The sequence below is a fragment of the Anopheles gambiae genome, chromosome 3 (assembly GCF_943734735.2).
Source record: "Anopheles gambiae chromosome 3, idAnoGambNW_F1_1, whole genome shotgun sequence".
NCBI lineage: Eukaryota > Metazoa > Arthropoda > Insecta > Diptera > Culicidae > Anopheles > Anopheles gambiae.
In genome coordinates, this window is record NC_064602.1 from 210,475 (window position 1) to 225,025 (window position 14,551).

Sequence of the window (14,551 nt, forward strand, 5' to 3'; positions counted from 1 at the left end):
AACAGCTTTCTGAGGGTATCTTTCCTGCTAAACGCACATTCAAGCTTCGATCCTCAAACAGTGCATTGATTCAGGAATAATTGTAACGTAAGCCCCTTGCGGGATATACAATCTTGTCGCATCTCAGGACACCGCTATTACTTACACAAAGCCCAATGGTCTGTTGCCTAGCCCCGACGTCAATAGTGTCCTGTTAACGACCTCACTTATCAACAGATTGATGAAACCCAATTACCAGAACGTGCGATATCAACGAGATGCATCAACAATGAGCGCGCGCGCCCGATAGTCCTTGTCCGTCCGATGTGTTGGTAGGCAGTTTGCCACTATGACCTCCCATGGCAATGTACAGGGTTCACCTGTACAGGGTTCGAATGTCTGCATCCTAATGGAGCACCAGGAACTGGTTGTTATTCAATTAAAAAATCAATTCACAACAAGCCCACCGTATCATCGATCGTACCGCACCGAACCGTTACGCATGAGAAACGCACAAACGCGAAAAGCAAAATCGTTTCGCAACGAATAATTTAAACCCACGAGGTAACCGTCGTGGAATTGTTTCTTGCTTATGCTTGCTTCCAATTGAAAAGGGAAAAGATTGTACAAACTCCTTACACATACATGCGCGTGCAAACACACCATGCCGTAAAGTTAGTTTTCGACGGGTTGTGTTTACCGTCGTATGGTGTTTATTTTATATCCCTCAAGGGAGTTATTGTATTAGTCTTTTTTTGAGTTTCTCAGGCATATGCTCCAATAAAAACGAGCATCAGTCGTGAAATTACGGTCATTTGCGGTAAAATCTGGAAAGCCAGCAGTCCGCATTGCTTAAAATTGTTTCTTGTGCGAAATAAAAATAAAATGTAACCGTTAATAGGAAAATCAAAAGCAAAAAATCGCAAATCAAAGGCAAGGACATTGGTTGAGCGTTAGCAAAAACAAAACGTAATCCACTTCACGTTTGTGCTGCATTTGTCATTTCTCAGTATTCCGGCACCGGTAGTAAAGCACATAAGAAACCAACGACAAAAACACAAAGCGATTTTCTAATGTCGGTTATCGTTTTTGTTGTGAATATAGTGTAGATGTATTAAACTGCCATTAGCTTGAGCACGACAAATGAGTCAATTATGTAATGAACGATAATCTTAGTTGTACTAGAAAATGGAAGCAATCTATTTAAATTAAAATTAATATTAGTTTCTCTTATTAATATGTACATTGAAAAAATACATGTAGGTATTATATTTCCAACTAAATGGCACGTTACACCAAAATTTGCATTTAGTTAAGTATAGTATTTCGATTTTGCTTTGCTTTCGAATTAACACTTTCTACAAAAAAATTAAAAACATTTACAAAACTTCAAAAACAGTAGTTCTAACGTTTTCTTAACCCATAAAAAATCCGGCAAAGCTAATTGCAATAGCTCCCTACGGGATAATTCGAGGAGCAAGCAGCAGACAAAAGGTGTCAACCGAAATTACGCTTTTGGGTTATGGCGGGTTTTCTTTTCAACCACTTATGCAAAGCGTTATCAAAAACAGTAACACAGGTAGGTACGCAAACCGGGACTGAGAGGCGCAAAAGCTCCACCTTGTGGCACAACATTTGATCAAGAGTGGCTACTAATTGTATTCTGAGCGCGTGTCACCCTCCTTTTTTGCCCGGATTACGTTTACCGCGTTAGCAGCTTCGGTAGTTTGTTGTGGGAAAAGTGTTTTAAATTCTAAACCCGATGAAGGATGTGAAGCTAATTTAGGTTATCGTCACAGCAAGCGTAGCGGATTGGAAATTTCGAAACCATCTTTCGAGGTTATTCCCTTGAGGATTTTCATATGGAAATGTGACTCAGAATTGTCGGTTCGTTCCCACCTCCACCTGTCACACCCCCTGATCCATTTTTCCTCTCTCAACCTTGTCAACCTGTTGCTGCTAATTACATAATTTACGCGCTCACTTTCTCCTGTAATCGAGTTGCGATGCTACTACCGAACGCTAATGGTTCCTGCCCAGCCACCACGCAGAAAGTACGAACTACATTCCATCATGACAACCCCAACATCCTTCTTCTTCCCCGTGTTATCATCATCATCGGTTGCCAGCGCGCTTCTTCGCAGCGGGAATACTGCACTGTATTCGCAAAAACGCGAACGGTCTCGTCAACGAAACGGTTCGGCCAGGCAATGGATAATTAACTAACTCGCTAATTAGAAATGATATATCACCAGGTGGCTGAATAATTAGGCCTCGTTGTTCGACATTGGAATGGGGTAATAGGGAAGGAAACAAATGGCAATGCAATCGTACTGTTTGGTTACGCTGCTTCCATCCATCAGACTCAACGCTTGTGCCGATAAAGCTGTTTGGTTATGGGCAAGTGGCACAACCGGTCCCAATCCTAAACGTAAACCAAACTGAACTGAAAGATCCGGTCAGATAGATCAAGTGCACTCGATTTGGCTCGTTGGCGTTGATGGGAATCATAATTTACGATCGATCGAAGCTCGGGGGGGAAAGGGGATGTAAATATTTGTATTCCACTTGACTGGATCTTGCCGGGTGTGTTATGATGGGTGAAGCAAGGAAGAAACGGAGAGCAACAGGGAATAGTAATCCTATTTGAGAGTGAACTTACGCTTATAGTACGCTCTTTTTGTACGTACGAAACTGCACCAGTAAGAGGGCACAAATCGATCGCAAGTACCTTAGGGGTAAATTTGTGGCGTACTAGAAGATTAAAATCATGTTTCCATATGTGTGGGAAGGGTCTATAAATTTATATTTGCTGCATTTAAAAACAAAACGCACAAATATCTTTAAAGAGAGCATCAACTTCAACTATCGGGAACAACACATCCCGGCACTGTGTAAAAGTGTGAAACCATGTGGCCAACATCCATCATATCGCCCAGCCGCGTACGTTATGTGACTACCATAAACAGCATTATGTACATGCTGCAACGCCCTAAAAGACACTCGAGCGTGTGGACACCGTCTCGGATTGACACCCGGATCTAGGATTTAGGAGGAGGTGTAGTGGCATAAAAGGAAAATCACCCTAAGCACCAAGCACACACAACAAGAGAAAATGCATTTACTTACACCACTGTGCACGAGTTATGATGGTAGCCGCCATCGGTAGCACCATTAGTGGATAGAGAAGGACGTAGTACTGTGCTTTCTGTTTTCTCTTTATTTTGTTGCATTCCTTGAGTATGTCGTTCGAGATGCTTTTCGCCAACAACAGGTGGGACCAGTGGGAAGGAACAAAAAAGCAGTGGAACCAATGGAGAGGAGCGCTTGGCTTGCGGTCGGTTGCTTTGTTGATTTCCCCAGAGACAGAGACAGAGAAAGGAAGTTTTAGTATACTGTCGGTCAAATAAAAAGAAAAAAGGCATTCACTGTTTTGTGTGATTTGCATTTTTGGGAAGAAAAACGACAAACAGTTCCAGCAAAAAATAGCCTTCCGAACATTTGGCAACGACTCTTGACAGGATTGGGTGCATCTGCATGTACACCCTCTTCGTGACAGACAGAGGTGTCTAATTTTGTCCCATTTGCTTCCAACGAATGATGATTATGGGGCATCGAAAAGGAACGGGAGCGTGTTAACTTTTCCCTATTATAGTTGAACAAACCGAACGAAAAGGAGCAATTGGGAATTCATAAGGGATACATTCTAGAAGAGTTGAGTTTTGGTGTAAAGAAAAACTTTACACTTCAAACATGAATACAATAGCACTAACCATTAGATAATAAAGGCTTGCATCTGCAAAGTGATACGACTTCAAAAAGGAAAGCAAGAGATTTTATTGAAAAAATACATCAATATGCAACACATTAACTAACATAAAGTATGAGCATTGAGCGTAGCTATTATTCAGTTCAACAATTCGCTCATCCCTGTCCATTGCAGTTTCATTTTACACCTCAACCTATAACCGTGTATGTCAGGAGAAAATAATATTAATATTTCTAATCAATTACACACCGACAGGTGAACGTGATTCCATTCACGCTTCATAATTACAGCACGGCTTTGTTTCTAACGCACGGTCATGCAAAGCGGCAACAACTACTATCCCAGCAACAACAACTAATAGCTTGTTGCGAAATGGATGGAGACGCCTGGTGATTGTGGTGCTGCTGCTGCTCGAGCCAGGATTTACCGATAATAGTGCGTTTGTGCGCCTTTTGTGCAGCCATTCCGGGGGTTGTGTTTTGCATATCTTTATCGGACTACCAGCAAAGTTTCATCCTTCCTGTCGCCTGTCGTTCGCAGCTTACGAGTAGTTGTATTAATTCGTACCGTCTGTTTCTGACTTCGCGTTTGCTAACAGGGAGGCTGTTTTTTTCTGTAGCTTTCCATCACTTAATGAATTCAAATGAAGCTCTTAATTATCATCACCCAGCCAGCCAAAAAGGGAGAGATAATAGTTGTTTCGTGGAGCATTGGTAATGTTCCTTGTGTGTGTGAATGTTTGTGTTTTTTTTAATTTACTCGAAAGGTTTCCTGTTTCGTCCGCAGTCTTGAGAATGGAACAACAAAACATTCAGCTGGTGCGTACACAATGGGGTCATGACGCAATGGAACGGATATAAAAGTCAATCATCCGCAAGTTTAGTGCCGTGATATGAGACTGGCACACAGAAGGTGCTGTAATTGGGTTGCCCAAACAACTGCTGACGTGTTCGGCGGCGTAGTACTGACGATTGTGACGAAATATGCCACCCCATCGGTGCGTTTGACGGTCATACAAAGCTTTGCACCGGTGAAATGCTCCCCAAAATCTTCAATACCCTCGAGGAAAGTTTTAGAGCACAAGGTTCGTGTTTGTCAGATCGGATGCCTACGGTGATGCTGGATACTGACGAAACATGTTCGCAAAAATCGTTGCGTATAAGGATAAGTTGCACCTGGAGACGAAGCTTAAAGCTTGTATGGATGAATCATGAGGTAGGGAGGAAGGGGGGCTGATAACAGATCCGTTCACGATCAAACAATATCAACAGGAAGAAGAAGAGAAGAGGCGAAAAAAACATACACAACCACCGACATGTTGTAAAATCGGACGTTTTTGGGATCGATTTACTCGAAGCCTTTAAATTCTTCTATCAATGCCAGGCTATTGCTACCGTACCATATGGCTGCCACTGTGGAATGCGACCGGAATGCAAAGCGTACGTCAGGCACTTGCGTCTCTTCTCTCATTCCCCCTCCAGCTTACCAGCATGTGCGCGAGAAGGTTCCTGTTGCTTATCAAAATGGTTCTCAAGCGATGAAGCGATAGAGGAAGAATTGCTGGTACCGCTGCCATCCAAACATTGCTCCCTTGGAAAAACGAAGCATCCGTAAAGCCTCTTTACTTGCTGCAGCCTACCATGTATACGTGTGTGCGTATGAGTTTGTAGGAAAGCCACAGCATCGCAAGCGGCAACAAGCTACCGATGACAAGAATTCGATTTTATGGAACCTTTCCTGCCCTCCGACACAATTCGTTTCGCATTTAGGAGCAATATTTAAAACCCGTCACGCTTTCGCAATCTCTCTGTCTCTCTCTATCTATCTATGTCTCTTTCTTCTTCTCTCTGTCTCTGCTGTAGTGAGTGCGGTAAGCTTAACCTTACTTCAGTTGAATGGCCCCAAAAGGAGGAAAAAGAGGAAGCCCAAGTTTTCGAGTGGCAGTTATCGTTGATTTCGAGCGTCGGGTTCGTTCGCACGATGGATAAGGAATGCTGGACTTTTAAATCTTGGCTTTGCAACAAATTCACACACACACACACACACACACACACACACACAAACGTGCATACACAAACAGAAAGCCATGGAGACACTTTAACATACTTTTGGACAGTTGTTTTTTTGGTAATTGGTACAAAATGCTTACTCATCAGCATAATGGCAGTGATATCGCATCGAAACGAATATTATCTTCTTTAAACAACTTAAAAAAGCTTATGCTGCAGCTCCCTCACTCCGAATGCTTTGCTGATGAAAGCAACACGCTGTCGACAGCTTAAATTACAGCAATAACCATTTTGCATTCATGACACACGCTTGACACGCGCTCGTTTGCATTGATTGATTCTAAACAATTGCGCTGGAGCATCAACAAATCGGTGCCTCGCTCTGTTTTCAGATGCCGATTATTTGCATCAATTTGCATCACTTATTCGTCGCGTTCGGTTCGGTTGGCTCCATAAACTTTAAGGATAGGACAGAAGACATATAAAATAACTATCAACTATCGCTTCCACGTGGCGAAAGCAGCGTCACTACTTGCTAATGATGTTTCACGGAATAAATCAACGTCCGGATGTTTGTATCGTGTCGAAACGGGAGGTTGGCTCCAAATTGGTTTCTTAGTACACCGCTGGAGTAGAGTTTTTGAATTTCATAACATTTTTCATATGTTTTGTCTCCCTCCCATCAGATGAGATGGGAATCAGAAAACATAGTGTTTTCTTATTTTCGTCTCGCACTTCACCACCACATCATATACAGCGATAAAGGCAGCACACTTATCACCTACTGTGCGCTGCTCGGAAGATTATTAATATTAATGCGATCTGCATCCCATATTTTGCCATCATGGGGCCATCCCCCATCTTACAGCTCTGCATATCATTGACGAAATGTGGGGCAGGGCATATGAGGGGGGAGATAATATGTTTCCCTTTCCTTTTTCAATCCAGCATAAATCAGACTCTTCTAAAGAATTTTGTTCAATGGGGCGTATGAAATTAAAAAAAAACGAAAACGGCAAACTTTCGACGAGCTAGCAACAGTGTTAGCTCAGGGGTCAGTCAACAGGGACAGCGGTGAGTGCGATCTGTTCGGTCACATTTGTTCGAAAGGACGTTTGACATATTTTGCTCTTGGAAAGCTACGAACGAACGAAAGCAGCAAAAAGAATACAATTTCAGCCCGCAACTAGGTGGTGAAATGATTGACGTCAATTGAATACAGTATGACACAGGGTGGCAAAGAAAAAGAGTATTATGAAACCTCTCTCGCCGTCCTTTGGTGACCCAATGCCGCCTGATCGGAGGGGGGCTCTCCCGAAAATAACACATCGGACGATTACACACGCAAATCTGATTGTATGGAAAATCATTGAGCAAAACGCATTGAAGCAATAAAACTTTAAATTGATAGTTTAAATGCATAGCTTACATGCGTCTAGTACGATAAAATTATCATAAAATTGAGAAAAATAGTTTCAGCAAAAAAAGCAATTCAGTCCAGGAAAAAGCTAGTGTACGCCATCGAGTTGTGACTTAAGGAACTTGTAATGAAATCGAAATGTACAACGATACCACTCGAGAATTGTGTTTGGCGATTTTTGCACAGTTTCTTCTATGTTTGTTTCCGATATGCCTCTTTCACTACCGAGCATCACCTCCCTCGAGAAAGCAAACGCACCGTACACTTTATTGACAAACGATGCCGTACCGCACGAGGGCGTCTGTGTACCATTTGTCCCTACTATGTCCCAGTGGTCGAGGTTTGTTTTGCTACTGATTGAGGCTAATGCTAAGGACAAGCAAAGACAGGCAAGACCAATCCAGGATGGTTGTACAGCAACATCGATTACTGACTTTATAGGAAATGTTACATCACGATGCGAGCCATAATTCTCTTGGCATTGTCTTTGAACGACATTAAAGATTGGAAGAATATCGTATAAAATCAATTTAACTCAATTCAAGTGGCTGTGGGAAAAAGGTCACTTTACGCAAAACAAGATGCTTAGCTTTCTTTAATGCGATGAAATTGGTTAAGAGACGTGGAAAAGGAAACTGAAAGAGCTATTTTCTTGAGGTTGAAGCTAACGATTGGTTAAATGACTATTTTTATCATCCATGGGAGATGAAGCTTTACACTTAAATGAAGCTTTGTTGGGTAGTGGCAAATATGCGGTAATTTAGTGTATCTGTTTTTATACCAAATTAGCAAGTTATTTATGAAGAAGTTATATGTTAGTAAGTTATATGAAGAAGGATAGTTATGCCTCAATTTAAAGAAATAAAGTAAATCCATTCCGAAATGTATCAAATCATTAATTATAATTCAGCAAAACTATAAACAGAAGCAATTAATTATATGAAGCCAATGTTCCACCACTAAAGTAAGCCATTCATTCGGCAAGCGGTATCACTTAACTCGAGCAACAAACCATCTTGCAACTACCAGGCAAACCCACAGCCAATTCAAACTATTGTTAAAAATTCGTTTAAAACTTTCACTCCGCAAGATAAATACTACCACCTGCACTTACCGCATCTGATGGGAATACGATTTTGCCGGCCCAGTTGCCAAAGTACGCTTCTTCCGTTCCGTACCGTAGGCACCGCCAGAGCCGTGCATTCTCACCGGGTACCCACCGGACACGGGTCTGCCGATGAACAGAGGATTGTACGGCGAAGGTTGACGGCTCAGCAGGTTCTGCAGTACGTCGTACGTCCGCTGTTGCTGTTGCTGCTGGTTAAACCGGTCGAAAGGACCCGGCTCGATGGGTGCATCGAACAGTTCCAACGGATACGGCATCCCCGGCAGCGGTACGTCCACATCTTCCCACACTCCGTTCTGGGGAATCGAATTACCGGAAAAGTCGTTCCGAAGTTCGGCCTCCCGATAGAGCAACGGGTTCACTGGAAAGAGAAAGAAGCGGGAGAGAGACGAATGGAAATGAGTTTGAATTGCACAGGAAGCAAACCGAGCGCCGGCAGGTGAGTTACACTTTCAATGAAGTTTCGCTAGACAATCATCATTTAAATCTTCGCCTACCTCCACGTTTCTGAGGGTTCGATGGACCGGCCCGGTCGTCGCCGTACATAGCATCGTCCGTGGTCAACCGGTTCTGTCCCGGGGAAGCCGTAACTTCCCGATGGCCTGCAATGCAGTTCGGAGTATAAGAAGTAAGAGAGGATACTTCAGTTCCATGGAGAGTTTGACTCATTCATTATCGATAAAATCATGCTAACTGATGTGTATTGGAATTGGATTGTGTATTTAGTAAAATAGAAACCAAACAAGTATTACAAGACTTTGGTATAAAAATCTCATTTCAATTCCAAATAATCGCTTTCTGTTTTAGTAAAAAGCACAGATTGGAACTTCAGGTTGCAGCTCATAAAAGGCGGGAAGCTACCACTGTAGATGCTGCAGGGCTAATGCATATTTAATGTAATATTTTATCCCAGGATCAAGGGGCAAGGTCAGAGTCAACAGAACGGCACGTCGTCAAAACATCGTAACGAAACCAAGCTCTGCAAGGGCAGCTTGTAGCGAAAGGTGTTTGCATCGTTGTATTGTTTTTTTTGTATTAAGTTAATTTTATCCTCCGGAACATGGATAATTCCATCTTTGTGGTCTAATTTTGGAGGGCTTAATGCGGTATCGTTAAATCCATGACGTTGTTGTAAAGCTTGTAGGGAAAGCTATAGGTTTTATTCATTGATAATAAGAGTAGATAACACCGTGTTATCTTCGAAGGTATTTTATTATCGCATTCGACCATATCAGCAGCAATTCTAAAGAATGATTGGTTGGGGTTAAATGGGGAAAATTACACATTACCACATTTTAAAAATAGTGATAAATATATCGATCATTCAAGGAGCCATATTTTATTACCAATGACGCACCAATATTATAAAAGTTATAACTGTGTTCCATTTTATAATTCTCTCGTGGAAAGAACTTAGTGTTCTGGTGCAGGTGTCTCCGGCTCGGGTGTGGGTTCCTCTGTGGGTACCTCTGTGGGTTCGGATGTAGCACCCACGTTAGGTGGTACTGGGGCTTCTTCTGCGACCGGAATCAAATTGCCATTGCAAGTCTGTTCAAGCTGTAGCAATCCCAGCTGCAGCGCGGACCTCAACATCTGCTCGCCCAACGTCATGCAGTTAATGTAGTTCAGGCGAATGTTCTCCAGCATGTTGGAGAGCCCAGCGACAGCATCAAGCACTTCGCTACCGATGTGCGTTGGGTAATCCTCTAGCCGGAACACGCGGTTCTCCAGCTTCGAGATGATGCGCTGAGGATCGAAAAACACATTCTCGTCGCGGAACTCCTCAAACAGTCCGACACCGACGTAACGCGCCTCGTCCGTGTCTAGCAGCTCGTAGAAAGCTTTTACGGTTGTTACGAGGGAATCACCGGCGTTGGTAATACAGGTACTGTAGGACACACCGGCCAGGTTCATGTTAACCTCAGCACTCTGGCGAAGGAAGCTCAGACACTGCTGATTGACGGAAAGCGGTTGGCCATTGATCTGGGTTATCAAATCCTGCTCCTGCCTGATGGAGGTCGCGAGGTAGTTACTCTTGATCATAATGATGTCTCTGTGGAATTCGTCGATTCGAGCAGAGCTCGCCATACGTGCATCCGCCACCTGGTTGATCACATAGTCCTGGATTTGACGGTACATCGGGTACACTTGATACATTTTATCGATCACAGCCACCGTTAGTGGACGCTGGGCCCAAGCAACCTGCAAAGCATCATGTTTGGAAAAATGTTACAAAACTAAAGTTTAACTCAATTTATTGCCACTCAAAGTACTTACGCTTGCAAAAAGCACCACCAAAAGAAGCTTCATTTTGAATGTTTTAAAATCTCGTCAACAACCTGTTGCTTCTAGGAATGGATATCTGTGAATAACTTTCTCAGTCTAGTGAAACAGGCGCTTTATACGGTGCCGTAGGTTTCGAGATTCGGCATCCAAATCAACAACTTTATCGTTTACGAATTATCGTACGCTTATCAATTTGGGTTTAATCTTTGCATTTTAGATTTTTATTGACTGATAAAACAAAAACCAGTCGCGAAAGGTGTTTTGCAGTCACAACACCACGATGTTACAGCTTTCGATACACGGATTATTTACAATTGCACACGGTCATGCTCGTGCATGCTCTGCCCTCACTGGAGGTCTGGTCACGGATGTCTGCTAATCCAAAGGCAGGAAGTCGCGGATTACAACGTTTGCAAGAGTGAGAGTATGAGGTTTGCAAAACAATTCCTGATATTTGGACGGCAATGTTGCGACATCTTTATGGCAATGTCTGGCACCCGTTGCCAGGGTGCTCTGAAAATGGACTGTTTTAGCGCTATTGCTAAAGATAAATGGAACAAAAACAATAATTCACTCAGTGAGGACACAGACCAAACTCAATTTTATAATATCTTCTCGATAGCTTGCTTTCTTCTATCAAGGGAAGCCGCAAACTCACGCCCAATTGTAAAAATCAATCAATCACAATTTTTGAATTATGCGCCAACATGTGTGCCTGCATATGTCGACCTTCGGCAAATTTCCAACAAGGTGCGAAAGGTGTAAAGAACGCATGTATGGTAGAATTTTTCGCAAGTAGATGGGTTCAAACCCGGTGTGGCTTTAGGTCCAGCGGGAATCCACCTGAAAGCGTGGAAAGTTTCAGTTGCTAACGGCTGAAGGCAAAAACAGCAAAAAAAGATCAAATGGAACTTTTGTAAACTTTGTTTCGCTTCACATGATGGATCTCCATTTTTTCTGGAAGCCTATTTATGTGTGTTACATTTGTTACAAGCATCACCTATATGTAGAAGACTTCAAAGCATTTTCCTTTTATTTATGACAGCTGCCTGTTGGTTAGTATAAAATTCAATGATACAGGGAATCAAATTTCGGTGCTCCTTAAAGCGCTCTCTATCTACGCAGCCACTGTCGTCGTGGGAATAGGTTCCTCTAGCTGGCCCAGGCACACCTGAGCAACCTGAGTGCGGGCAATCTCCAGCACACTTCGGAGCAGCTGCATACCATCCTCTAGACATTCGTCGTAGCCCGTCTTTACCTCCTTTAGCTCCTGCTCGAACTCGACTATCATGTCGAACAGCTCGGTGGCGATAAAGGTCGGATTTTCGCGAAGTTCCTCCAACTTTTCGGACAACTTTTTCATCAGCTCTGCCGGAGCGTGGAAAATGTTCTCTCCTCGAAACACCCCAAACAGTCCACTGCCCGTATACTGTGATTCGTCCTGCTGAATCGTCTTGTAAAACTCCGATACAATACCAGCCAACGAATCGTCCACCCGTACGATACAGTTAGTGTACGAAACGCCAACCAGGTTCACGTTCATATCGACGCTGCTGCGCACAAATCCGAGACACGTTCGATCCACTGTTTCCGGCTGCCGATCGAGAATCATCAACACACCCAGCTCCTCTTCGATCGTGTTGCTTACGTACTGATCTTTTGAGGTAAGGACATCGGTATGGAAGTTAAAGATAACTTGGGAGCTGTTCAGCCGTGCCTCTGTCAGCTGGTTGATGGCGTAGTCCTGAATTTCTCGGTAGCGCGGTTGCAGCTCCTTCAGCGCGCTCATCACTTCGAGCGAAGGTTCTCGCTGGGCTAGGGCCAATCCAAACAACGGAACTAGCAAAACAAACACTGCCTTTACCGACATTTTGAACTGAAGTGAATTTGTGCGCAAGGAAACTGATACAGCGTTATGGTGAGCGTTCGATGATGTCTACTTGGATTATAATGCGTTCATCATCGTTCTACAGTTCATTTTATAGTCAAATATCGGACATCTCAGTTGGCCTATCGTGCATTATTCAATTCCCATGGAATTGAATTTCTTTGTGCAATATTCAATCAATGCAATCAGTTGTATTCAGATGCAACGACTTATCAAGATGACAGAGTTATCAATTCATCAGACGCAGATCGGACAGGTGGGCTTGGTTTCTGGGTCAATTTGTACTTCCGTATCGCTCCTTGCTGTCATGTGGGATTTGCAATTTGACACGTGCAATCTTAAGGAAGGTCTAGTTGATTCACACGCTCCGGCTTCAGTTCAATAACACCCCCACCATCTTTGTGTGTGTCAGTTGCAATTAGCTCAGATCTCCCTTCTGGATTGTTTTGAAATCATGTACGATTGCAAGGATATTGGAACGTAAGTGCAGTGGGAGGTCCCATGCAATGGTGGTGGCTTTACTCTAACACCGCGGCAAGTGTCGCGATAAGCGATAAGGTAGCCAAGCCAATTGTGTAAATCACCGGAACTAGGCTGGCCGTCGTCGTGATTCACAATCGGAGGGATCTTGAAGTCTGTACCGTTCTCGGTCGTGGTGAGATTTGCGGTTTGATAGCAGATCTAAGTGAGGGAGGTTGAGCTTATCAGTCAGACTAAACCGCGTAGTCGAGGTTCCAGGAAATTCCAGGAAAATGTTTTTTTCTTATTCATGCTATAATTACAAAACCATATCAAACAATTTATATATTTAAATTGCTCTTTGGCATATAATCAAATGTCGCTTTGTACTTAAGAAAAAAAAAAGTAACAAGATAAGAAAGCTTACTATGCACACTTATTCCAGCACCAGGTTTTACATGGTTTGTAGAGGACATGTTGCAGAATAAAGCCAAAACAAAGCTGGCTTTCATCTGAGCTCGTACTTGCATTCCACAAGGTCTGAATCCTGCTACGTCCTCTTCTGCACCGTGGATAGTTTGACGGTGTCGCAGACTTTTGAATTCTGGGTCATTGTAAATTACTTCGTCTTCTGTACTTCTCAGCATGTACCGTTTGTGTGCTGACCAGCTCCGCCATCCGTGAAACGTGGAACCGGAGCCCCACAAAGCCCCAACGACTGATGCCAAAGTATCGCAGCAACGATGAGCGCGGAGAGCCCGACAAGCACATTGCTGTGAAATTGGGAAAGTTTGCACCATGAACCGAAATTCTTGCACGGCAAAAAGAGGCCGGAAAAACACGTAGAAATAAACAAGGCAGAAGGAAGGAAAATCTAAGTACAAAAAACTGACCCAAACCCGACACACCAGTACCCGCAGTGGTGTCATTTGAGGTGCTTCTTCTTCGAGTTTGTTTGAGCAGCTTGAGTCAACTTTCAGTTACAGCCGGAGAAAATTGTCTGGATGAGTGAGGGGTATCATGAAGCAAAGTTGTGGTTTGCGGTGGTGATGTTGAGTCGTTGGGATGATTGTTTTTCTAGTTTACGTTTGTTTGTTAGGGGCGTAGTGTATGAATCCAACATTGAGGATGAGCGTTGAAGCTCGAGATAATTGATAAAAACAAATGTCTATGCGAATTTATTTTCAATCAGTTGGGAAATGTAGATTTTTGAGAAAAAAATAAGTGTTTTTTTAACGTAAATGTTTTTTATACGATATATCCTAGATATGCTATCAATACATATAGCTTTGAGCAACATTTTAGTTATGAAATGTAATAGTTTTGGCATACAGAACAGAACAACATATCAACATCTATCACGAAGACAATCAGAATCAAGAACATGACACGTCGAATAAGCAGCCGTACGTTCTAGGATTCCTACGCTTCGCAGACACACGCATCAGGTTCGACTCTACAGCCACTTCAAACTGCACATGCGGCAACTGAACAACGTACAGCACTCGGCTGCACTATAACTTTTTCCGCAACAATCGATTGAGCAAATACGATAAAACATATCGTAAACTCTTGACTGTGATATGATTGTTTCGTAGTGCCGGGATTCCACGAA

The 14,551-nt window shown here is 43.0% G+C and overlaps 3 protein-coding genes across 4 annotated transcripts in view; all 3 read right to left on the bottom strand.

The window, feature by feature from the left end:
• LOC133392691 (uncharacterized) overlaps positions 1 to 14,551 on the bottom strand; it is a 30,199-nt gene that overhangs the window by 5,279 nt on the left and 10,369 nt on the right. The window contains exons 3-4 of one of the 2 annotated variants that reach the window (XM_061653244.1): positions 8,801 to 8,905; positions 8,292 to 8,664 (exon numbers count right to left, since the gene is read on the bottom strand). In XM_061653244.1, the coding sequence (XP_061509228.1) occupies positions 8,292 to 8,664; positions 8,801 to 8,905 (478 nt within the window). The remainder of the gene's footprint in view (positions 1 to 8,291; positions 8,665 to 8,800; positions 8,906 to 14,551) is intronic. The other variant, XM_061653246.1, reaches the window with a different exon arrangement.
• Positions 9,627 to 10,691, bottom strand: LOC5668275 (uncharacterized). The gene is made up of 2 exons (XM_001689007.2): positions 10,581 to 10,691; positions 9,627 to 10,505 (listed from the first exon to the last, which is right to left on the bottom strand). Exons 1-2 carry the CDS (start codon positions 10,611 to 10,613, stop codon positions 9,717 to 9,719), a joined length of 822 nt encoding a protein of 273 aa, XP_001689059.2. The 5' UTR covers positions 10,614 to 10,691; the 3' UTR covers positions 9,627 to 9,716.
• On the bottom strand, positions 11,597 to 12,546 carry LOC5668276 (uncharacterized). The gene has a single exon (XM_001689006.2). The coding sequence runs from the start codon at positions 12,457 to 12,459 to the stop codon at positions 11,707 to 11,709; it is 753 nt and encodes a 250-aa protein (XP_001689058.2). The 5' UTR covers positions 12,460 to 12,546; the 3' UTR covers positions 11,597 to 11,706.